At 66.7% G+C, this 20,931-nt stretch overlaps 2 protein-coding genes across 2 annotated transcripts; both read left to right on the top strand.

The window, feature by feature from the left end:
* The first annotated feature begins 1,146 nt into the window (after positions 1-1,146).
* On the top strand, positions 1,147-5,487 carry B9D2 (B9 domain containing 2). Its single transcript, XM_077840179.1, has 4 exons — positions 1,147-1,218; positions 2,932-3,023; positions 3,310-3,435; positions 3,977-5,487. The coding sequence occupies exons 2-4, from the start codon at positions 2,936-2,938 to the stop codon at positions 4,288-4,290; spliced, it is 528 nt and encodes a 175-aa protein (XP_077696305.1). The 5' UTR covers positions 1,147-1,218; positions 2,932-2,935; the 3' UTR covers positions 4,291-5,487.
* A 4,000-nt stretch (positions 5,488-9,487) lies between these two features.
* TGFB1 (transforming growth factor beta 1) lies at positions 9,488-19,425 on the top strand. The gene is made up of 7 exons (XM_077840153.1): positions 9,488-10,221; positions 15,778-15,935; positions 16,435-16,552; positions 17,036-17,113; positions 17,484-17,634; positions 18,438-18,591; positions 19,182-19,425. The coding sequence occupies exons 1-7, from the start codon at positions 9,864-9,866 to the stop codon at positions 19,338-19,340; spliced, it is 1,176 nt and encodes a 391-aa protein (XP_077696279.1). The 5' UTR covers positions 9,488-9,863; the 3' UTR covers positions 19,341-19,425.
* The last annotated feature ends 1,506 nt before the right edge of the window (positions 19,426-20,931 follow it).

Genomic DNA, 20,931 nt, shown 5'->3' with positions numbered 1-20,931 from the left:
AAGGCGGTTCACCCCCTAGCACTTTCAGGTGCTAGGCAGGACCTGGAAACGCAAACCAGGCTGCTGGAAGAGGTGTTTCCAGCCCCTGTCGTAGGGCCCCATGCAGGGAGCCGGGGTTGGCCAGAGCCCCATGGTTCCCGGAGGGTCCCTGAGCTGGGAAGGGTTATTCCTGGTCACCAGCAAACGAAATGGCCCTGGGCCTATGGACGTGGCTGAGGGGAGGGTGCCCAGGCCTGGGCAATGTACCTCATTGGTTGGAGGAGGAATGTGAGGTCTGAGCAAAAGCCAATCAATTTTCACTGATCAGCGGTGGGTATGAGCCCTGCCCACTTTGAGGCACGAGCCAATCGCCACCCACCTGAGGTCAAGAGGGACCACCCCCGAGGGGGTGTCTTATCCTGTAATTGGCTCTCTCCAGCACGGTGGGCCTGCGGAACTCACTGCCGCAAGATGTCACCGCGGCCTAGAGCTCTGCAGGCTCCAGCTCACCTGTGTCTTGGGTTCTTATGCTGATTTAACAAAGCCAGAGGGGGCCCCCCCACGTGAGTGACACCCCCCCCCGGTCTCTCCTCCAGCTGCGTGAGTCCGAGGCCCTGCAGGGCAGGGAGGCAGGTGGGGGGCAGGGGGTCGGATTTCGCCTCTGGCTGCGGCCGAGGGGGGCGTTTGTTGGTCCCACGTTGGGGGGGGGGCACATCGGGGGGCCTGGGATTGGTCGAGGATTCGGCTTCCTGGGGCGAAGATCTTTGCCTGTGGGGCCAGGGCGATGGGGAGGGGGAGCAGCCGGGGGGCGGGTTCCCCTCCCCCCCCACTCTAGCTCGCCCATCAGCTATGGGCTGGCTGGGGCAGGGTCTCCCTGTCACTCCCACGATGCCCAGCCCCGCCCCCCAGCTGTCAATCTCTCTGCCCTTCCCAAGATGGCTGTTGCAGGGCTTCGCCCCGCCCAGTGGAGGCGCCCCCTTCCTCCCATGACCCACCCAACATGGCGCCGTCCTCACGATGGCTGTCATTTGCCGCGCTCAAGATGGCCGCGACGCTCGCCCGCTTTCCGCCTTCCTGGGCGGGGCTTCCGCCCAAACGCCGTCACGTGCCTCATCCGCCCGCCAATCCGGCTTCGGCGCTGGGCTGGGGCCCCCGCCCTCCCCGGTTGCCGTGGCAGCGGCGGGCGGGGCGCGGGAGCGGCGGCTGGAGACGAGGCCGGGGCCGGGGGATCGCTCGCGGGTCCGTAGCGCCCGGGCAGCGAGGGGCGGGGCACGGCGGGCGTCGCGCAGTGCGCATGCGCGGGGTGGCCCCTCTTCCCCCCCACCCCGGTGCGAGCTGAGGCGGGGGTACGCGCCGCCTCCCCGTGCGCGCCCCCGGCACGCCCCGAGCACGCGCCGCCCCAGCCCCGGGCGGGGTGTGTCCGGCGATGCAGCCACCTCTGGGGCGGGCCGGGCGGCAGCGCACAGGAACACGGAGCCGCGCGCTGGGCAGGGCCGGGAGCAGGACTCCTGGGTTCTCCCCGGCTCTGGGAGGGGGGTGATGGTTAGGGCAGGGGGGCTGGGAGCCCGGACTCCTGGGTTCTCCCCGGCTCTGGGAGGGGGCTGGTGGTTAGGGCAGGGGGGCTGGGAGCCCGGACTCCTGGGTTCTCCCCGGCTCTGGGAGGGGGCTGGTGGTTCGAGCAGTGGGGGGCTGGGAGCCCGGACTCCTGGGTTCTCTCCCCGGCTCTGGGAGGGGGGTGATGGTTAGGGCAGGGGGGCTGGGAGCCCGGACTCCTGGGTTCTCCCCGGCTCTGGGAGGGGGGTGATGGTTAGGGCAGGGGGGCTGGGAGCCCGGACTCCTGGGTTCTCCCCGGCTCTGGGAGGGGGCTGGTGGTTAGGGCAGGGGGGCTGGGAGCCCGGACTCCTGGGTTCTCCCCGGCTCTGGGAGGGGGCTGGTGGTTCGAGCAGTGGGGGGCTGGGAGCCCGGACTCCTGGGTTCTCTCCCCGGCTCTGGGAGGGGGGTGATGGTTAGGGCAGGGGGGCTGGGAGCCCGGACTCCTGGGTTCTCCCCGGCTCTGGGAGGGGGGTGATGGTTAGGGCAGGGGGGCTGGGAGCCCGGACTCCTGGGTTCTCCCCGGCTCTGGGAGGGGGCTGGTGGTTAGGGCAGGGGGGCTGGGAGCCCGGACTCCTGGGTTCTCCCCGGCTCTGGGAGGGGGCTGGTGGTTCGAGCAGTGGGGGGCTGGGAGCCCGGACTCCTGGGTTCTCTCCCCGGCTCTGGGAGGGGGCTGATGGTTAGGGCAGGGGGGCTGGGAGCCCGGACTCCTGGGTTCTCCCCGGCTCTGGGAGGGGGCTGGTGGTTCGAGCAGGGGGGGCCGGGAGCAGGACTCCTGGGTTCTCCCCGGCTCTGGGAGGGGGCTGATGGTTAGAGCGGTGGGGGCGCTGGGAGCCCGGACTCCTGGGTTCTCCCCGGCTCTGGGAGGGGGCTGATGGTTCGAGCAGGGGGGGCTGGGAGCCCGGACTCCTGGGTTCTCTCCCTGGCTCTGGGAGGGGGCTGATGGTTAGAGCAGGGGGGCTGGGAGCCCGGACTCCTGGGTTCTCTCCCTGGCTCTGGGAGGGGGCTGATGGTTCGAGCAGGGGGGGCTGGGAGCCCGGACTCCTGGGTTCTCTCCCTGGCTCTGGGAGGGGGCTGATGGTTCGAGCAGGGGGGGCTGGGAGCCCGGACTCCTGGGTTCTCTCCCTGGCTCTGGGAGGGGGCTGATGGTTCGAGCAGGGGGGGCTGGGAGCCCGGACTCCTGGGTTCTCTCCCTGGCTCTGGGAGGGGGCTGATGGTTCGAGCAGGGGGGGCTGGGAGCCCGGACTCCTGGGTTCTCTCCCTGGCTCTGGGAGGGGGGTGATGGTTCGAGCAGGGGGGGCTGGGAGCCCAGACTCCTGGGATCTATTTCTAACCCCGCCCCTTGTCCTCCCCCTGCTGCAGGATCATGGCCGAAGTGCACCTCATCGGGCAGATCGTGGGAGCCAGCGGCTTCCCCCGCAGCAGCCTCTTCTGCAAGTGGGGAATCCACACAGGTCAGCCGGGGCCCTGGGCTGCCCGGGGGAAAGAGGGGCTCCGCTCGTGGGCTGGGGCAACAGGGCTGCATAGGCCCAGAGCCTGAGCTAGTGGGCTAGAGCAGGGGGGCTGGGAGCCAGGACTCCTGGGTTCTCTCCCTGGCTCGGGGAGGGGAGTGGGGTCTGGTGGTTAGAGCTGGGGGGTGGGGGAGGGCTGGGAGCCAGACTCCTGGGTTCTCTCCTCAGCTCTCATGTGCTCCCTTCCTGAAGCCTCTGCCCCCCTCACTGACTGCGCTTCCCCCCCCAGGTGGCGCCTGGAAGCTGCTGTCCGGCCTGCGGGAGGGGCAGACGCAGGTGGATCACCCCCAGCTGGACGATGTGGCCTACTGGTCCCATCCCATCGACGTGCACTTTGCCACCAAGGGGCTGCAGGGTAAGTTCCTCCCTCCGCGGGTTCCAGCCCCGGTGTTCCCTGGACTGATGGCCCAGGAGATCCGGGGAAGGCTGCGGGTTCCAGACGGGAGCTTTGGGGGTGGGGGGCAGGAAGCCCTGGCTCAGAGTGGGGCAGGGACGGGGAAGGCAGCCCTGGCTCGGGCGGGCGGGGGGTGTGTGGCAGCCCTGGGCAGGCGTGAGTTAGTTTCTCTCAGTGAAGGGAATTTGGCTCCAGTTGTGTGAGACACCAGAGGCTGTTTGTTTTCCAGTCCGTCTCCCCCGGGGCTTTTCTTCCCCTCCCTTTGGCCCCGCCGGAGCTGGGGATGGCTCTGGGGTGGGGGGCAGAGCCCGGGTGGGGCAGGTGCAGCCGTACATCCCCCTGCTTCCGGAAGCGCCTTGTGTCCTCGGCTGCAGAAGTGTCCCCAGGATGGATAAATGCTCCCATCCGGCCCCAGGGCAGGACTGGCTGGCTTCGGGGGCAGGGGGCACCTGGCTTGCAGAGGGGGCTGGGCACTGACGGGTCCCCTCTCTCTTGCCGTCAGGCTGGCCCAAGCTGCACGTGCAGGTCTGGCACCAGGACCCCTTTGGGCGCCGGGAGCTGTACGGCTACGGCGTCTGCCACGTGCCCTGCAGCCCGGGCTGGCACGCGCTGGCCTGCGTCACCTGGCAGCCCCTGGGCTCGTGGCAGGAGCGGCTCTCCCAGCTCTTCGTGGGCGGGGGGCCCCAGCTGCTGAACAGCGACCTGATCTACACGGGGGCTGACCGGTACCGCCTGCAGACCACCGCCGCGGGCACCGTGCACCTGGAGCTGGGCGTGGTGCTGCGCCACTTCGCCCGCTACGGGGTGGAGTGCTAGGGAGCGGGCAGGCCCCCCGCTGCGGGGCGGGGCTCTAGGGAGCGGGCAGGCCCCCCTCCGTGGGCTGGGTGCTGTACGGACCCCCTGCCATGGGGCGGGGCTCTAGGGAGCGGGCAGGCTCCCCATCGTGGGCTGGGTGCTGTACGGACCCCCTGCCATGGGGCGGGGCTCTAGGGAGCGGGCAGGCTCCCCATCGTGGGCTGGGTGCTGTACGGACCCCCTGCCATGGGGCGGGGCTCTAGGGAGCGGGCAGGCCCCCCTCCGTGGGCTGGGTGCTGTACGGACCCCCTGCCATGGGGCGGGGCTCTAGGGAGCAGGCAGGCCCCCCTCCGTGGGCTGGATGCTGTACGGACCCCCTGCCATGGGGCTGGGCTCTAGGGAGCGGGCAGGCTCCCCTCCGTGGGCTGGGTGCTGTACGGACCCCCTGCCATGGGGCGGGGCTCTAGGGAGCGGGCAGGCTCCCCTCCGTGGGCTGGGTGCTGTACGGACCCCCTGCCATGGGGCGGGGCTCTAGGGAGCGGGCAGGCCTCCCTCCGTGGGCTGGGTGCTGTACGGACCCCCTGCCATGGGGCGGGGCTCTAGGGAGCGGGCAGGCTCCCCATCGCGGGCTGGGTGCTGTATGGACCCCCTGCCGCGGGGTGGGGTGCGAGGGGTCTGCGCGGATCCTGCCTTTGCTGCAGGGTCCGGGGGGGGGCTCTGGGGAAGCCCTTGGATCCAGGGGGGTCACCGCAAAGCCTTCCCCCCTTTAACAGTGTGGACATTTCAGCTGCTTGATGGGGCTCTTGTAAGAACGGGGCTGGGGGGGGAGTTGGGCTGGCCCAGGGGGTGGGGAAGGGGCCACGAGCTCTTTCCCCTCTGGTGGGCTGGTTTCAGTCTGTTTATGTTTCATGGGGGGGGCAGGACTTCTGGGTTCTTTCCCCTGCTCTGCCATTGACCCTGGTGACCTGGGGCTGGCCCCTGTGCCCCCTGCCCTCTGTAACATGGGGCAGCGCTGTCCGGGCAGGGCGCAGAGCCGCCGGGGGCCAGTGGGAATTGGACCCATCGCTGGCTCCATGGGGAGCACTGGGGGCTAGCGGGGGGGAGGGAGGCCCCTCTGCCTCCTGCTCCCCAAAGCGCTCCCCCGCCCGTCTTCCCCCATCTCTCTCCCCTGCCCCCCATTGAACAACCCCCCCTTATATAAAGATCCTGTTGCACTAACGGCTTTTCCGAGAGTTTCTCTTCTCCCCCCGCCCACCGATCGCCATGGTGACCCCTACAGCAAAAGATTATGGGGGTGTAGCTGCAGAACGGTGGGGGGGCCCGTTGATTGGGGGGGGTAGAAACATAATCAGCGATTGCCCCCAGACGCCTGCACCGCGTTCGTTCCCGCCCCAGCCCGCCGCCCCCCAGAAGTGCCATAGCCCGTGGAACTCATTGCCACAAGGGCCGAGCGGGGTGGGCGCGCTCCGTGGGCCGAGAACAGCCAGCGGGAGGGCGACGATATCCCCGGGAGCTCGGGAAGGGGATGGATGTCTCCTGCTCCCCCCTAGCTCGGGGGGGCAGGTGGCTCTCGGCCCGTTGAGGGGGCCCTAGCTGGCGCTTTGCCCCCCGTCCGTGTCCCCAAGGGGTCAGTGGCTGGTGCTGTTCCAGTGTTGCCCCAGCAGAGGGCGCCCCTGGCCCATGCCAGCCACGTGTGTCCCTGGATTGAGCCTGGCCGGGATGGGGCCCACGTCTGCTCCAGTTAATACCCCCCCAGCCGCCCTCTGGCTCCCTCCAGTGTGACGGACGGGCCCGGGCCCCCCCATTCGGCTGCTTGGCGTCCTCCCTTCGGAGCCTGAGTTCATCGGGGCTGAGAGAGCACGAGGCCAGGCCGGGCTGGACCAGCAGGGGCTGCGGGTCGGGAGTGAGGGGCACCGGCAGAGCAGGGGTCAGGGGGAGCCCAGGGCTAGTCTAGTGGGGGGGCTGGGGGTCAGGAGTGAGGGTGGGGAGGAGCCCAGGGCTGGGCTAGCAGTGGGCTGTGGGTTGGGAGTGAGGGGCACCAGCTGAGCTGAGGGGGGCCCAGGGCTGGGCTAGCAGGGGCTGCAGGTCAGGAGTGAGGGGCACCAGCTCAGGTAGGGAACCCAGGAGTCCTGACTCCCGCCCCGCTGTTCCTAGCCCTGGCCGCGGGCTCCCTGGCCGACTGGTGCAGGTTGTGGTCTGTTGGAGCCAGTGTCTGATGCCAACTTGGCCCCAGGCCGGTGCCCACCTGCAGCCAGCTGCTGCTCCGCTGCCCGCTGACCTTCACGGCCCCCCCGGCTCTTACCTCCGCCCGGTCTAATTGGGGGTGACATTCCGGGAAGGGCTGGCGGGAGCCGTCCCGGAAGTCTCGTTGCCAGCACCAGCTCTTCCTGGCAGGTGGATCCAGCTTTCACCCCGGCCCTGGGCACTGGGCCCATGCGGGGGCTGGGCTGCCAAGGCCCCCCACTGAGCCAGGGCTCATTAACCCTCCGGCTCTGCGGCGAATCCCGTTAACGGGGCAGCGTCCCTCGGAAGAGCTGTGCTCGCCCTCCAGATGGGACGCAGCTCATCCACTGCCCAGCGGACAGGAGGCCGGACTCCTGGGTTCTCTGGGAGGGGAGGGGAGGGAAGGGGGGGGGCTAGCGGTAAGATCAGGGGAGCTGGCAGTCAGGACTCCTGGGTTCTCTCTCCATCTCTGGGGGGGAACGTGACTGTTTAAAACAAGGGGTGAATAATGCCCCCTGGTGGAGGGGCTGAGCTGAGGCCTGTCGCATTCATTCCGCATCCTGCCTGTGTCTCTCCCTGGAGTCCCAAGGCCCTTTGAGAGCCGCATCCCATCGGTTGCCCTCTCCTCCCGCTTTTGGGAAACGGGTGGAGGGGAAACCGAGGCACCAAGCAGGGCAGGAACTCGCCGGAGGCCGTGCTGCAAATCGGAGCTGGGATTAAAACCGGGGGCCCCGGGGCCCCCCGTCCGGCTGACCCAGGTTGGCAGGCCCCGGGCTCGGGCTCCCCCGAGCTCAGAGAAGCCACAATTCAGGCGCTTGCCAGCAGAGGGCGCCCGAGCAGCAGTTTTGGGGTGTCCCCGTTTGCCTGCTGGGAGTTGCTGGCTAGACACCGAGGGAGCATTGGGGTGACCTGGAGCCCCCTGGCCCAGGAATGTGGAGGTGCGGGGGGGGGAGCCCTCCGGGGCTGGAAAATGCTGCTGGAGAGGGCTGTACCCCAGGGGGCCAGGCCCATTGCTCCATGACTTTGGTAGGTCAATGTACACAGAGAGGGGCCAGGACTCCTGGGTTCTCTCTCCAGCTCTGGGAAGGGAGTGGAGTCTAGTGGTTGGGGTGGGGCGGGGCTGGGAGCCAGGACTCCTGGGTTCTATCCCAGGCTCTGGGAGGGGTGCGAGATCTAGTGGTTAGAGCTGGGGCGGATTGGAGCTGAAAGTCCAGACTCCTGGGTTCCTTTCCCAGTTCTGCCACGGGTTCACTCTGTGACCTTAGGGAAGTCCCTGCCCTGCTGAAAGCCTCAGTTTCCCAATTTGGCTCTTGCTTTGTGATGGCCTAGTGGAGGCTTGTGAGGATGAGTTTGATAATGTCTGGGGGCTTGGGATTGAAAGGCAGAGGGATGCTTGCTTCCTGAGCTAACAGAAAATCCTCATCACTGCCTGCAGTACAGGGCATCTGACACGCGACCATGCAATACCCATTCCATCCTGCTGAGGGCAGCAGAGCTGGGGCTATACGGCACAAACACGTCTGGGTCTGGGTTTGAATGGAAAGTAACTTCCCCACCCCAGCGGAGAACCGCTAGGCTGCTCCCCCTGCCCCGAGGGAAACTGATGCGGTCTTTGCTCCTGGCTGTATGGCATGTGCTCTATAGTGGCTACAGCTATTGGGGATTCTCCTTGTGTGGGGAGGGGGCTGGAAGTTTGGAGCAGGTGGATTTAAATTCCTCCCCTTTTCCCCATCTGGCTTTAGGCCTTCCGCAGCTCAGATCCGGCCAGCACACGATACCAGCGCCGAGCCTGGGTGCTGGGGTCCGCCCCCCTGTCCTGTCGCAGAGCCCCTAGCCAGAGTCGGTCCCCAGGAATCGGGGCCGATGGGCCCGGCTTGCGGTCCACATTCCAACTGTCACCACCTGAGGCCCTGTCTGCTCCCCGCAAAGACCCCAGTTCCTGATGCCCCCACACCTTTCTGCAGTGGGGCGGTGGTAAAAAAAAGAAGTGGGTGAACTCAGTTTTCTGGTGTTCCTGGCTGGGCGGCGCCGTGGGGGGGCAGGACCTGGGGGTAGGCTGAGCAGCTCCGAAGAGACAGCGGCTGGTTTGAGCGGGGGGCAAAAAGGCAGCACCGGAGTGGGGGGGGCGCGGCTCGGGGCAGGGAGGTGAGAGAATGCCATAGGCCCCAGACGAGACAGGGGTAAATTCTGTTTGCCCCAATCCCCCCTCGGCCATGCTGCCCGCATCCAGCATCTCCAGCCCCAAACATTCAAACATCGCGAGTCAGGCTCGCCAAAATCACGAGATTCTGTAACACTCCCCGAGGGGGGGGGTCTTTTTGTTTGTCGTCTGCATTTTGAGGGTGCCCAGGGGCCACATTTTGCAGCTTTCTCCACAGCCGTGAGGGCTAGAAACATACTTTTCCTTTAAGAACAAAGGCTGAAATCCTCACATCGCCCCTTGACTCCGGGAGCTGGGGCTTTAAGGAAAAGGATAACGATCCTGAGACCCGTGACAAAGTCGGGGGAGTCGGCGACACGGGGCGGGGGTGCTCGCAGTGCCCCCGGGCAGTCACTGCCCAAGCAGAGGGGCTGGGGACTGATCTGACCCCGAGGGGGGGCCGGCTCAGCTCCCCTCGGGAGACGACAGGCCCCCAGAGCAGGGGGCAGAGGTTGAAGAGGCAGCAAGGGGGGAGGAGAGTGAAGAAGGGATGGAGAAGGAGACAGCTGGGGAAGAAGAGAAGGGGAAGTGCTGGAATGTAGAAGCCAGCCAAGAAGGGGAAGTTGACGGGCCGAAAGAAGGAAGGAAGGAGAGACGGAGGGAAGAGAGGAGGGAGAGAAGTCGGGGGGAGGGAGCCGGAGGAGGCGGAAGGGGGGAGTGTGGAAGCGGGGGGCGGAGGGCAAGGAACAGAAAGGGGGCGGGAGGGGGAGGGGAAGGCGAGGGGAGCTCCCTCGAACTGGCCATGCCCCGCCAGGCGTGGGAGTGAAACACGGAGCCGGGCTCCGGGTCCCCCCGCCCGTGCTCGTTTCCTGGGTGGAGCTGGGGCTGGGCAGAGGCAAGAGCCTTTAAAAGCCTCCAGCCCCAGCTCGCGGGAGCCAGCAGGTCCCAGCAAGCGCCGAGGAGCCAAGCGGGGAGCGGGTGGAATCCGTCCGGCTGGCCTGGCCCCCGGCCAGCCCTACGTTTCCATGCGCCCTCCGGGCCGGATGCCAGGCTGAGCCCCGGAGCGGCTCCGTCTCGCCCGAGGAGCGTGGCCCATGGACCTGGCCGGCGGCCGGCGTCGTCGCTGGGGTTCCCTCCAGCTGCTGCGGGCCGGGATCCCTGGGGGCAGGCGCTAGGCCGACTTCCCAGCCTCGGGCCGGAAGCTGCTTGTCGCCGCAGGGGCCCCCCCGCCATGGGGCAGGCCATGGGGCCGCTCTTCCTCTTCCTGCTGGCCCTGGTGCGGCTCTGGGCGAGCCAGGCCCTGTCCACCTGCAAGACCATCAACATGGAGCTGGTGAAGAGGAAGCGGATCGAGGCCATCCGCGGGCAGATCCTCAGCAAGCTGCGGCTGGACAGCCCGCCCCAGGTGGAGGGGGGGGACGCCGCCCTGCTCCGCCTGCCCGAGGAGGTGATGTCGCTCTACAACAGCACCCGCGACATGGTGCGGGACATGGCCCGCCAGCAGGAGGCGGCGAAGCTGCGCGAGAGCCCCCAGGACGAGTACTACGCGAAGGAGGTGCACAAGTTCTCCATGCTGTCGGTGAAAGACGGTGAGAGCCCGGGGCGGGGGGAGCCAGGACCGGTGGGTTCTGTCCCCAGCGCTGGGAGGGGAGTGGGGTGGGGTCTAGTGTGTGTGTGGTTATGGGGGGGAGGCTGTGTGGCCTGGGGTAGCGGGGGGGTCTAGTGGTTAGGCCTGGGAGCCAGGACTCCTGGGTTCTGTCCCCAGCTGTGTGCCCTAGGGGGCGGGGGGAGCTGGAAGCCAGGACTCCTGGGTCCTATTTCTGGTTCTGCCACTGATCGCCTGCGTGACTCGAGGCAAGTCCCTTGACTTCACGGGGCCAAGGTGACACCTGGTGTCAGTCCATCGGTGCCGAAGGGGCTCCCGGGGGGGCGTGGACTGAGGTGTCTGGGTTTCGGGTTCTCTCTCTGCATGGTGGGAGAACCGCAAACGCTCCCAGGGCGGCCGAAGCATCAGCTGAGGGCCCTGAGATCTGCGCCCGGCACGCGCTGGATGTGGCCACTGAGTCCTTACCAGGCAGAGTTAGCAGCACAGGGAAGTGCCAGTCTGGGTCAGAGCAGGGGCCCATCTACCCCGGTATCCTGCCTCTACTAGATACCGATGGGTAACCTTTCCCCAGGGAACGTCCCTTCCTGACCCTGCTGGTTAGAGGTCAGCGGATGCCCTGAAGCATGAGTGTCCATAGCTGTGCTGGGTTCAGCTTGACCTGCAGCACTCCCCATCTGCATCTGCTCGTTCTCCACATAAATGTACCACCCTGTCTGGATCCTGCTGAGCCCTCGGCCTCACTGGGATCCAGTGACAGTGAGTTCCACAGGCTAAAGCCGTGGGGTGGATAAACAATGTCCTTTTAATCTGTTGTGAATGTTTCTATCCTTTCAGCTTCATAGAATTACTCTTTATGATGTGTGTGATGGGAGCGCTTAGAGCCCGTGACTGAGATCAGGGCCCCGTCTTGCCAGGCTCTGCCCAGACCCCAACCAAGATCAGGGCCCCGTCGTGCCGGGCGCTGCCCAGACCACAACTGAGATCTGGGGCCTGGTTCTCAATCACGCTCAGGTTCCTCTGGGGTGGGATCAGCCCCTGAGAGTCCCCACCACGCAGGGGCCTCCCGAGGTGGTGTGGAGCAGGCGTACGGGCCCCAGCATAGGGGGTGGATCGGGGTATGGCCGGAGCCCACTGCGAAGTGTGTATTCCCTGTCCCCCCAGGGCCCATGGGCAGAGCGTGAATTATAGCGACCCTGAGGTTGCTGTAACTGGGGCTGGGCGGGTTCCCACAATGCAGAGTGCAAAGGGTTAAAGCGATCTCAACCCCTCCCCCTGCAGAGTGGGGGAGCTGAGACCCCATGGGCCTCTCTGGTGCAAAGTTCCCTCCCCCAAAGCAGGATTAGCTGGTGGAACTCACTGCCACTAGGTCTCTTTGGGGCCGGGAGTTGCGCCCAGCTGGGCTTTGCGGCAGAGAATGAGACCATCCCGAGAGGGAACAGCAAGGGTTAAAACGGAGCGGAGAATCTGGGCTGGGCGAGAGGTCCCCACGCGCCAGGACCTGAACCAGCCAGTCACCCCCAGTCCCTTGTGGGCAGGTTATCCCGTCTGCGTCCAGCCGGGGAAGTCCCTTGCGCCTTCCCCTGAAGCGGCTGCAGCAGACGGGATACCGGGGTAGACGGGCCCCTGCTCTGACTATTGCTACGTCCCGAATTCTTTTCTTGCCCTAGTCCCGCGGCCCAGCCACTCGGCTGCCTCCAAATCAGCAGTTCCCAGCTGCCGCCCTGCCCCAAATCCCATTTCTGGCCCCGGGAGCGGCTTGCTCAGGGGAAGGCGTCTGGTTCCTCTGCTGGAGCTTGTCATGGCCCGGAGCGTCTTGTCTCCCCGCGCCCGCCGCGGTGGTGAAATGGCCCAGCCCAGCCCTGGGGCCGTGGCTCAGAGCGGAACTTCCCGCCTGTCATTACAGCCTGGGCCTGCCCCAGTCGGCTGCTGGCTGCACGGGCCCTGGGGGGGGAGGAGGGGGCTCAGCCATGGGAGGGGCGGCTTTCCACAGACGCAAAGGGGATCCCCCCCCATCCCCCGGCTCCACCATCCAGCCCTGGCAGACGGGTGCTTTTTGGCTTTCAATAACAGGGATGTGTCTGCCAAGTCAGAGCCGGATGCCAGCGTCTGTGCTCCCAAGGAAGGGCCTAGGGATATTGTTGATATGGGAGGTGAGCACCCAGAAGCCTCAACCCCAGCCAGGGCACCACTGCGCCGGGCGCTGCCCAGACCCCAAGCGAGATCCAGGCCCCGCTGCCCCGGGCGCTGCCCAGACCCCGACCAAGATCTGGGCCCCGCCGTGCCGGGCGCTGCCCAGACCCCGACCGAGATCTGGGTCCCGCCGTGCCGGGCGCTGCCCAGACCCCGACCGAGATCTGGGTCCCGCCGCGCCGGGCGCTGCCCAGACCCCGACCGAGATCTGGGCCCCCTCGCACCGGGAGGGGGGTCAGAGGAGGGGTCAGCCTGGCCCGTGCACACTCCACAGTGACCCGGAGACCCACTGGGGGTGAGCTGGGGCAGGGGGCAGAGGAGGGGTCCGCCTGGCTTGTGTGCGCTGCAGATTGGCCAGAAGGGCCACGGGGGGTGAGGGGCAGATAAGGGGTCGGTGTGTCCAGAGCTGAAACCGCCAATAACCGCAACAGCAGTATCTCCGGGCGAGGCAGCGGGTCCGGGGGCCCGGACTCCTGGGTTCTGCCTCTGGCCGGGCTGGGACTCTGCACTGAGTCCTGGGAAGGCAGAGGATTCCTTAGGATGAGGATCCCTGACAGGGGAATGGGGTCTAGGGGTTAGAGCAGGGGACCTGGAAGCCAGGACCCCTGGGACCGATCCCTGGCTCTGCCACTGCTTTGCTGGGGGATCTTGGGCAGGTCACTTCACCTGGTCTTTGCCTCAGTTTCCCACCAGTGCCTGTGAAATTGGGGCTCAGATACTTACCCTGAAGTAGGTGGGGATCTCATGGGCACAGGCAAGCTGTTCTCAGTGGGCCCTGGGGCTCGTGGCAAAGGCAGGGGTCCGACCTCAAATCCGCCCCGCACAGGACAGGTGGGATTAGACACCTTCCAGCCAGGCCCTGTCGGGTCTGTCTGGCGCTGAGCGTGGCCTGACCCTCTGCCCCTCCAGCACATGCTGGGAAAGTGACGGTCAGAGCGGGGAAGGCGCTCACCTAGCCAGCCACTCAGCGGCAGAGCCAGGGAAAGAACCCAGGCATCCTGGCTCCCAGCCTCCCAGTTGTAACTCCTGGGTTCTCTCCCTGGCTCTGGGAGGGGAGGGGGGTCCAGTGGTTAGAGCCGGGGGGGCTGGGAGCCAGGACTCCTGGGTTCTTTCCCTGGCTCTGGGAGAGGAGGGGGGGTCCCGTGCTTAGAGCGGTGCCAGGTGCTGGCGAGCTCAGGCACAGGCAGGGGTTTGAGCCCCAGCTGGGAGCTGGGCCCAGGGACTCACCCATGGACACTTGGGGCAGAGCTGGGGATTAAATGCAGCTCTCCTGGGTTCCAGCCCAGTGCCCCCAGCCGTGGCCCCCGTCCGCCTTGCCAGCCCCTCTGTGCCAGCCCCACCCCACCCCTAGCTGGAGGGGGGAACATGTCAAATGGCTCCAGGACTAAGACCCCCCAGTCCCCCTGCAGCTTCGTCATTCCCTGGCTCCTCACTCTTTCCTGCCCTGCATCCCTCCCTCCCTCCGTCCCTCCCTTCCTTCCTTCCTTCCTTCCTCCCTCCCCCCTTCCTTCCTTCTTCCCTTCCGGCTTTGCATTCGTTCTGGCCGTCGGTTCCCCCATCGGTTCCCCCTTTTTCATTCCTCTTCATTTGCTCCGACTTTTCATTCTTTCTTTCCTTTCCTTTTCTCCATCACTTTCTTTTCGCTTTGCTTTCCTCTTTCCCGCTCCATCAACCCCCCAATCCCATTAATCCCTTATAGCCCCCCCAGTGCGCAGTCCCCCCCCCACACCCCGAGTGCTGTTTGTTTGGGCCTCGGAGGTCGCCGGGATCGGCCTGGCCAGACGTGGGAGGGGGGGGAATGGACGGAGTCAAAAGCCCCTTGGAGCCAAAGGGAAAATGGCTTAAAATAACCTCTTCCCGCTGTAAAAACACCAGCTGGGCCACTGGCCGGGGGGGCGGGCAGGGATGGGACGAGCCTGGGGGAAGGGGAAGATGTTGGGGGGGCAGGAAACGGCACAAATCCCGGGGGTGTCTGGAGGGGGCAGAGCGTGGCAGGGTGTGGCTGGGGGGGGGCATGGGGAGAGGGAGAGGCAAAGGGCCGGGAAGGGGAGGACGTGCCGGGGGCGTAGGGGGGCCGGGCAGAGTGAGGACTGGAGTGGACATGGCGGGGGGCTGTGTATGGGGGGGGGCATGAGGCCAAGAGGTGAGGGGAACGTGGCGGGTGCATATGCGGGGGCACGGAGCAGAGCACATGGCTGCGGGGGATCATGGCCAGGTGCTTAAAATAGCCCCCCCACGTTACATTCCCTCTGCGATCCCTGCAAGGCCCTGACCCGGGGGGGGGAGGGTGTGTTCACCCCGATGTCCCGTGGCCCCGTTTCTCGCTGTCGGGGGGGGTTCCCCTCCCAGCTGTATTTTGATTTCATCGATTGGCTGAAAACTCGCCGTCCGGGCCAAAAAGGGGAAAACAAGAAACCACCTGAGAGTTGCTAGCCGGCCGTTCTGGGGTGCCCGGCGTGTCCGATCAGCTGCGGGCCACTGTTGAACACGGGGGGTTCGTGCCACGTAGTGCTGGGGTGATTAGTGCTCCGTGGTAACGAGGCGTCAGGTGCTGAGTCCCATGTGGGCGGTTCTCCCCACCACTCCGCTCCAGAGTTAACACTTCCCATGAGCAGGTGGCTGGGGCAGAGTGGGGGGCATGGCCAGAATGGGCAGTTAACCCCGCCTCCTCCCATGAGACTCAAATCCGATTGGTCGGGTGGCTCCAGCCCCTCCCAGCTTCCTCCTCGCAAAGGGGACAGGAGCCGGGCGGGGGGCAGCTGGGAGCTGTGGCATGAGTCCTGGGGGGGCTGCAAAGAGCCGAGGTCACGGGCCTCTGAATAGTGCAGCCAGAGCCACAGGGCTGAGACCGGCGCTGGAACGATCTGGGAACCGGGGGCCCCTGAGACCTGCCCCCCACAGGCACCGTGCCTCGACACACAGGGCCCCCATCCCAGTGCGGGGACGCAGCCACCTCTGGGGTGGGGTGCGGGAGCAGTTTATCCAGGGACCCCTCGCCCGGTGCAGAGATGCGGCCACCTCTGGGGTGGGCCTGGCTCCACTGGACGGGGGGTCGGGATCGGGCCCACGCTTGCAGCCGGCTGGGGACAGGTCAGTTTCCGGCTGTGACCACCCCAGGCCTTTCTTGGCGTTTCCTCCCCTGGGCACTCGTCTGACTGACGCTGAGCTGCTCGAAGTTCGGCCCCTTCGCTTGGCTCCTCCGGCCCCTTTGGGCAGCCTCGTGACAACCCGGCCCCACCCCGGCGGCAGGATCTGGCCGGGGTATTTCGGGTTAAAGGAGGAGCCCAAGGGGGCTGCGGGTCGGGAGCGAGGGGCCCGCGCTGCGTGCTCACGCCCTGTCTCCCCGCAGACAGCTACAAGGACTGGGGCAAGACCGACCAGCGCACCTTCTTCCTGTTCAACGCCTCGCAGGTGCGGGTGCAGATCAGCAGCGAGGCCCTGCTGCACCGGGCCGAGCTGCGCATGCTGCAGAAGCCGGGCATGGAGCAGCGGGTGGAGTTGTACCAGGTGCACTGGGCCCCGGGGCCGGGGAGGCAGTGTGGGTTGTGGGCGGGGCTAGACCAGAGAGGGCGGGGCTACATGATATGGGCGGGGGCTACATGATATGGGCGGGGCTAGGCCACAGAGGGCGGGGCTAGAAGAATGGGGTGGGGCAGTGTGGATTGTTGGTGGGGTTAAACCAGGGAGGGCGGGGCTACATGATATGGGCGGGGCTACATGATATGGGTGGGGCTAGACCAGAGAGGGCGGGGCTACATGATATGGGCGGGGCTAGGCCACAGAGGGCGGGGCTAGAAGAATGGGGTGGGGCAGTGTGGACTGTTGGTGGGGTTAAACCAGGCGGGGCGGGGCTACAGGAGGTGAAGTGGGTTGTGGATGGAGGGTGGAGAACAGGTGGGTGGGGCCTGTGGGGCAGGCCGGGGGTAGGCGGGGCTCCATGGGGCAGGCTGTGGCCAGGGAGGGCGTCTCTCCCCTGGTGCGCTGGCTCACACCCGTCTCCCCCCAGCACTACGGGAACAGGTCCTGGCGCTACCTGGACAGTCGTGCCGTGGGGCGGGCGCCCGAGGAGGAGTGGCTGGCCTTCGATGTCACCGAGGTGGTCCGCCAGTGGCTGAATGGCCAAGGTGAGGGGGGGGCCCCGATCCGGGGCACACCATGTCCCCCGCTGCTTCCTGGGCACCCAGCTCCCCCCAGGGCCCCTGCAGCCTGCACCCGGCACAGTGTCCTGTCCTTCCCCATCCCCTCGAGGTCCCCCGTCCCTGCACTGGGGGGTTACCCTGCCCCCGTTGTTTCCCAGTGTCACTTAGAGCTGCCTCCGGGCTGCTCTAACTTGTGCTGTGCATCCTGGGGGCAGAGAACAGCCACAGCGCAGGGGGTCTGGTGGCTTAGAGCTGAGGCGTCAGGGAGCCAGGACTCCTGGGTTCTATCCCAGCTCTGGGAGGGGAGTGGGGTCTAGTGGTTAGAGCAGGGGGGGTCTGGGAGCCAGGACTCCTGGGTTCTCTCCCCCGCCTTGGGAGGGGGGTGGGGATTTCCTGTTTTGTGCACGGAGGCGAAACATTGAGGACTGGTTGTGCTGCCGGGAATCTCACCCCGTTGGTCTGTTTCAGAGCCGCTGGAGATCTTTAAACTCAGCGTTCACTGCTCCTGCGAGGACACCTGTGAGGAACTGAAAGTGACCATAGACGGTAGGACGCCTGGGTTCTATCCCGGCTCTGGAAGGGGAGTGGGGTCTAGTGGATAAAGCAGGGCGTGGTAGCCAGGCAATTCCCTGTGTGCCTCAGTTTCCTCCTGCACAGGGAGACGCCCCCTCCCCTGCCCCTGCTGCCCTTGGTCCCTGGGTATCGGCCTGAGGCCCTGGGCTGGCGTGTTCCAGTCTCAGGCCAGGACTCGCCTGCCAGCTGCCAGGCTCCCTGCCTGGGCCGACGGGTCCGTCCACCAGTTCCCCCCAGGTGTGGGCCCCAGCCCTCCTCCCCCAGCCAGTGTGCCCTCGCCCTGCGGCAGAGCTTGGGGAACCCCCTATATGCACACCGCTAACGGGGTGTCTGCTCCCTGAAGGCTTTGACCAGAAGCGGGGGGACCTGGGCACCGTCTCCTCCACGGCCCAGAAGGTGCCCTACGTGCTGGTGATGTCCACGCCCCTGGAGCGTGCCAGCCACCTACACAGCTCGCGCCACCGCCGGGCGCTGGACACCGACTACTGCTTCGGGTGAGCTGCGGCCTGGACGGGGGCCACCAGGCTCCCGGGGAGGGGATGCTGCCGGGGGGTATTGTTGTGGGGGGGGGCGTGGCTCTGGGAAGGGAGTGGGGTCTAGGGGTGAGAGCAGGGGGGCTGGGAGCCAGGACTCCTGGGTTCTCTCCGGGCTCTGGGAAGGGAGTGGGGTCTAGGGGTGAGAGCGGTGGGGCTGGGAGCCAGGACTCCTGGGTTCTCTCCCGGCTCTGGGAGGGCAGTGGGGTCTAGGGGTGAGAGCGGGGGGGCTGGGAGCCAGGACTCCTGGGTTCTCTCCCGGCTCTGGGAGGGCAGTGGGGTGTAGGGGTGAGAGCAGTGGGGCTGGGAGCCAGGACTCCTGGGTTCTCTCCCGGCTCTGGGAGGGCAGTGGGGTCTAGGGGTGAGAGCGGGGGGGCTGGGAGCCAGGACTCCTGGGTTCTCTCCCGGCTCTGGGAGGGCAGTGGGGTCTAGGGGTGAGAGCAGTGGGGCTGGGAGCCAGGACTCCTGGGTTCTCTCCGGGCTCTGGGAGGGCAGTGGGGTCTAGGGGTGAGAGCGGGGGGGCTGGGAGCCAGGACTCCTGGGTTCTCTCCGGGCTCTGGGAGGGCAGTGGGGTCTAGGGGTGAGAGCGGGGGGGCTGGGAGCCAGGACTCCTGGGTTCTCTCCGGGCTCTGGGAGGGCAGTGGGGTCTAGGGGTGAGAGCGGGGGGGCTGGGAGCCAGGACTCCTGGGTTCTCTCCCGGCTCTGGCTGCCTCCCCTGGGTTGGCTGAGTCGTAGCGGTGCCCTGACGGCTCTGCCCCCGGCAGGACGGAGGAGAAGAATTGCTGCGTGCGGCCCCTCTACATCGACTTCCGCAAGGACCTGCAGTGGAAGTGGATCCACGAGCCCAAGGGCTACATGGCCAACTTCTGCATGGGCCCCTGCCCCTACATCTGGAGCTCCGACACCCAGTACAGCAAGGTGGGGGTGCCGGGGGAGGGGCTGGGAGCCCGGACGCCTGGGTTCTGTCCCCAGTTCTGGGAGAGGGGGCTAGTGGTTAGAGCAGTGGGGATGGGAGCCAGGACGCCTGGGTTCTCTCCCTGGCTCTGGGAGGGGAGGGGAGGGGGGGCTAGTGATTAGAGCAGGGGGGCTGGGAGCCAGGACGCCTGGGTTCTATCCCTGGCTCTGGGAGGGGAGTGGGGTCTAGTGGTTAGAGCCGGGCGGGGGCTGGGAGCCAGGGTGCCTGGGTAGGCAGACAGGGAAGCCCAGTCGGCAGCTGATTAGCCCAGTGTGGACCTTGGTGGGGGTTCTGGGGCCCGACGGCCCCTCCCAGCTCACCTCAAGCTGCCGGCTGCCCCCAACCTACTGCTGCCCCGTCCCCCCAGCCCGGCGTGGGATCGGCCTCCCCAGGATCCAGGCGCCCCGGCACCCTCCAGCCCCTCCAGGCTGGCATGAGCCCAGCACCAAGCACCCGGCCCCCTCCCTCGGGGGGACAGGCCCCCTCTCCCGCTCCCACCCCCGGGGCCAGCTTGTCCCCGGACAGATACGGAACCGGGGCTGTTTCTCCGCAGGTCCTGGCGTTGTACAACCAGCACAACCCGGGCGCCTCGGCCGCGCCCTGCTGCGTCCCCCAGGCCCTGGCGCCCCTGCCCATCGTCTACTACGTGGGGCGCAAGCCCAAGGTGGAGCAGCTCTCCAACATGATCGTCAGCTCCTGCAAGTGCAGCTGATCGCCCGGGCGCCGGCGGGGCGAGGCCGAGGCACACGGACTCACTGTCCCCCCGCACCGCAGAGGACGGGGCAGGGGGGTCATGGGGGGGGGACTAGGGGGTTTTGGACTTGGAGTTTCTCTTATTATTATTATTATTAATAATTTTTTTTGTAAATTCCCTCAGTGTTTTTGGGTGAAAATCTTGAATTTTTTGTAATTTAAAAAAGAAAAAGAGAATTATTTAATGAGGTTTCGTTTTGTTGTTGGTTCGATCGAAAATCCTCGGGGGGGGGTTTTGGGGGGCGGGCATTGAGTTAAAAATGATGAGATGCCCCCTGCTGGATTAACGGGTCGCGCCGTCGCTTTAATTCAAACCGAGGGGCGGGGCCAGGGGGCGCCATGGCAGCCTGAGTCGAAGGCCAGTGGAGGACACGTCGAAGGGCGGAGACTGTGTGAACTGAGTGCCGTGGGAATGGGCGTGGCTAGAAGTGTGGCCCCGCCCCCTCGTGCAACATGGCTCCGCCTCCTCACTAGCAGGTCCTGCTTTCTGTTCCACCATTGATTGGGTATTGGCTTGGCAGCCCCAGGGGGCGGAGCCTGTGTGTACTGTGACCCCTCCCATTTGATCTGACTCCTCCCACCCACCACATGGCTCCGCCTCCTGACCCCTAACCCCACCTCCTCAAGAGGGGAGCCCACCTTGGGCTCTACCACCTTGGCTGGGCGGGGGCGCGTGCCAGGTGGCTCTGCTCATTGCTGACTGCATAGCTCCGCCCACTGGGTGTGACTCCGCCTCCAGACATCTCCTCCCCCACTGCCCCTCAGAGCTGGATTCTGCCCCCCCCCGTTGCTGGGCTCTGCTCAGGGCTGCTGAGCCCCACCCCAGAGGTGGCTGCATCTGGACGCCTGGGCGAGGGAGTCCTGCGTGCGCAGCCCCTGGGGGGCGGCCTGAGCAGCCGCGTACCTCACGTCCCCAGCGTCAGCCCAGGCTGAGCCGAGCCCCCCAGCCGGGAGCCTGACGCCGCGGGGAATGTTTACGACTTGCCCAGGAAATGGTCCCGGTCCCGGCCAGGCCCGCGGCTGCTGGTGACGCAGGGGGGGCCCTCGGAGCGTCCTGTTTGTTAATCCTGGTGCACTCGCCCGCCGCTGAGATGCAGCCACCTCTGGGGGCGGGGGGGGGGTCTGGTTATCCAGGGACCCCCTTGCAGCTTTCTGGGCACAAAGGGGTTGGCTCAGGGCTGCCCCCCGGCCCCGACCGCCCGCCAGTCAAGGGCTAAGGTGGGCACTGGGGAGGCCTTGGGACATCAGCCGAGCTCAGGGGTAGGGGTGGGGGGAGCTCAGGGCTGGGCTAGCAGGGGCTGGGGGGCAGGCGTGAGGGGCACTGGCAAAGCCGGGGGGGCAGCATACCCAGCACAGCACCCCGCAGGCTGTGTCCACCCCCCACGCTGGGGGACCCCCGGCCCCATACAGGGCGTGCAGCGGGATGGGGGGGCTAGGTGGGTACTGGAGGGGTATGGGATCGATGACTGGCCAGGGGCTGGGGGGCCTGGCTGTCGCCAGGGGGTGTCTGGGCCTCGCTCGGGTCACGTCTCTCTGGGGTCCGAGGACTG

This window comes from Eretmochelys imbricata, chromosome 23, assembly GCF_965152235.1.
Source record: "Eretmochelys imbricata isolate rEreImb1 chromosome 23, rEreImb1.hap1, whole genome shotgun sequence".
In the NCBI taxonomy this organism is placed as follows: domain Eukaryota; kingdom Metazoa; phylum Chordata; order Testudines; family Cheloniidae; genus Eretmochelys; species Eretmochelys imbricata.
This window is presented reverse-complemented; position numbering and strand designations above follow the sequence as displayed.

Bases quoted from the DNA above. Each gene is read 5' to 3' on its own strand.
- B9D2 (XM_077840179.1), top strand. From the start codon at position 2,936: ATGGCCGAAGTGCACCTCATCGGGCAGATCGTGGGAGCCAGCGGCTTC. The intron at 3,024-3,309 runs GTCAGCCGGGGC...TTCCCCCCCCAG, and splicing joins CAAGTGGGGAATCCACACAG to GTGGCGCCTGGAAGCTGCTG. The intron at 3,436-3,976 runs GTAAGTTCCTCC...TCTTGCCGTCAG, and splicing joins TGCCACCAAGGGGCTGCAGG to GCTGGCCCAAGCTGCACGTG.
- TGFB1 (XM_077840153.1), top strand. From the start codon at position 9,864: ATGGGGCAGGCCATGGGGCCGCTCTTCCTCTTCCTGCTGGCCCTGGTG. The intron at 10,222-15,777 runs GTGAGAGCCCGG...GTCTCCCCGCAG, and splicing joins CATGCTGTCGGTGAAAGACG to ACAGCTACAAGGACTGGGGC. The intron at 18,592-19,181 runs GTGGGGGTGCCG...GTTTCTCCGCAG, and splicing joins CCGACACCCAGTACAGCAAG to GTCCTGGCGTTGTACAACCA.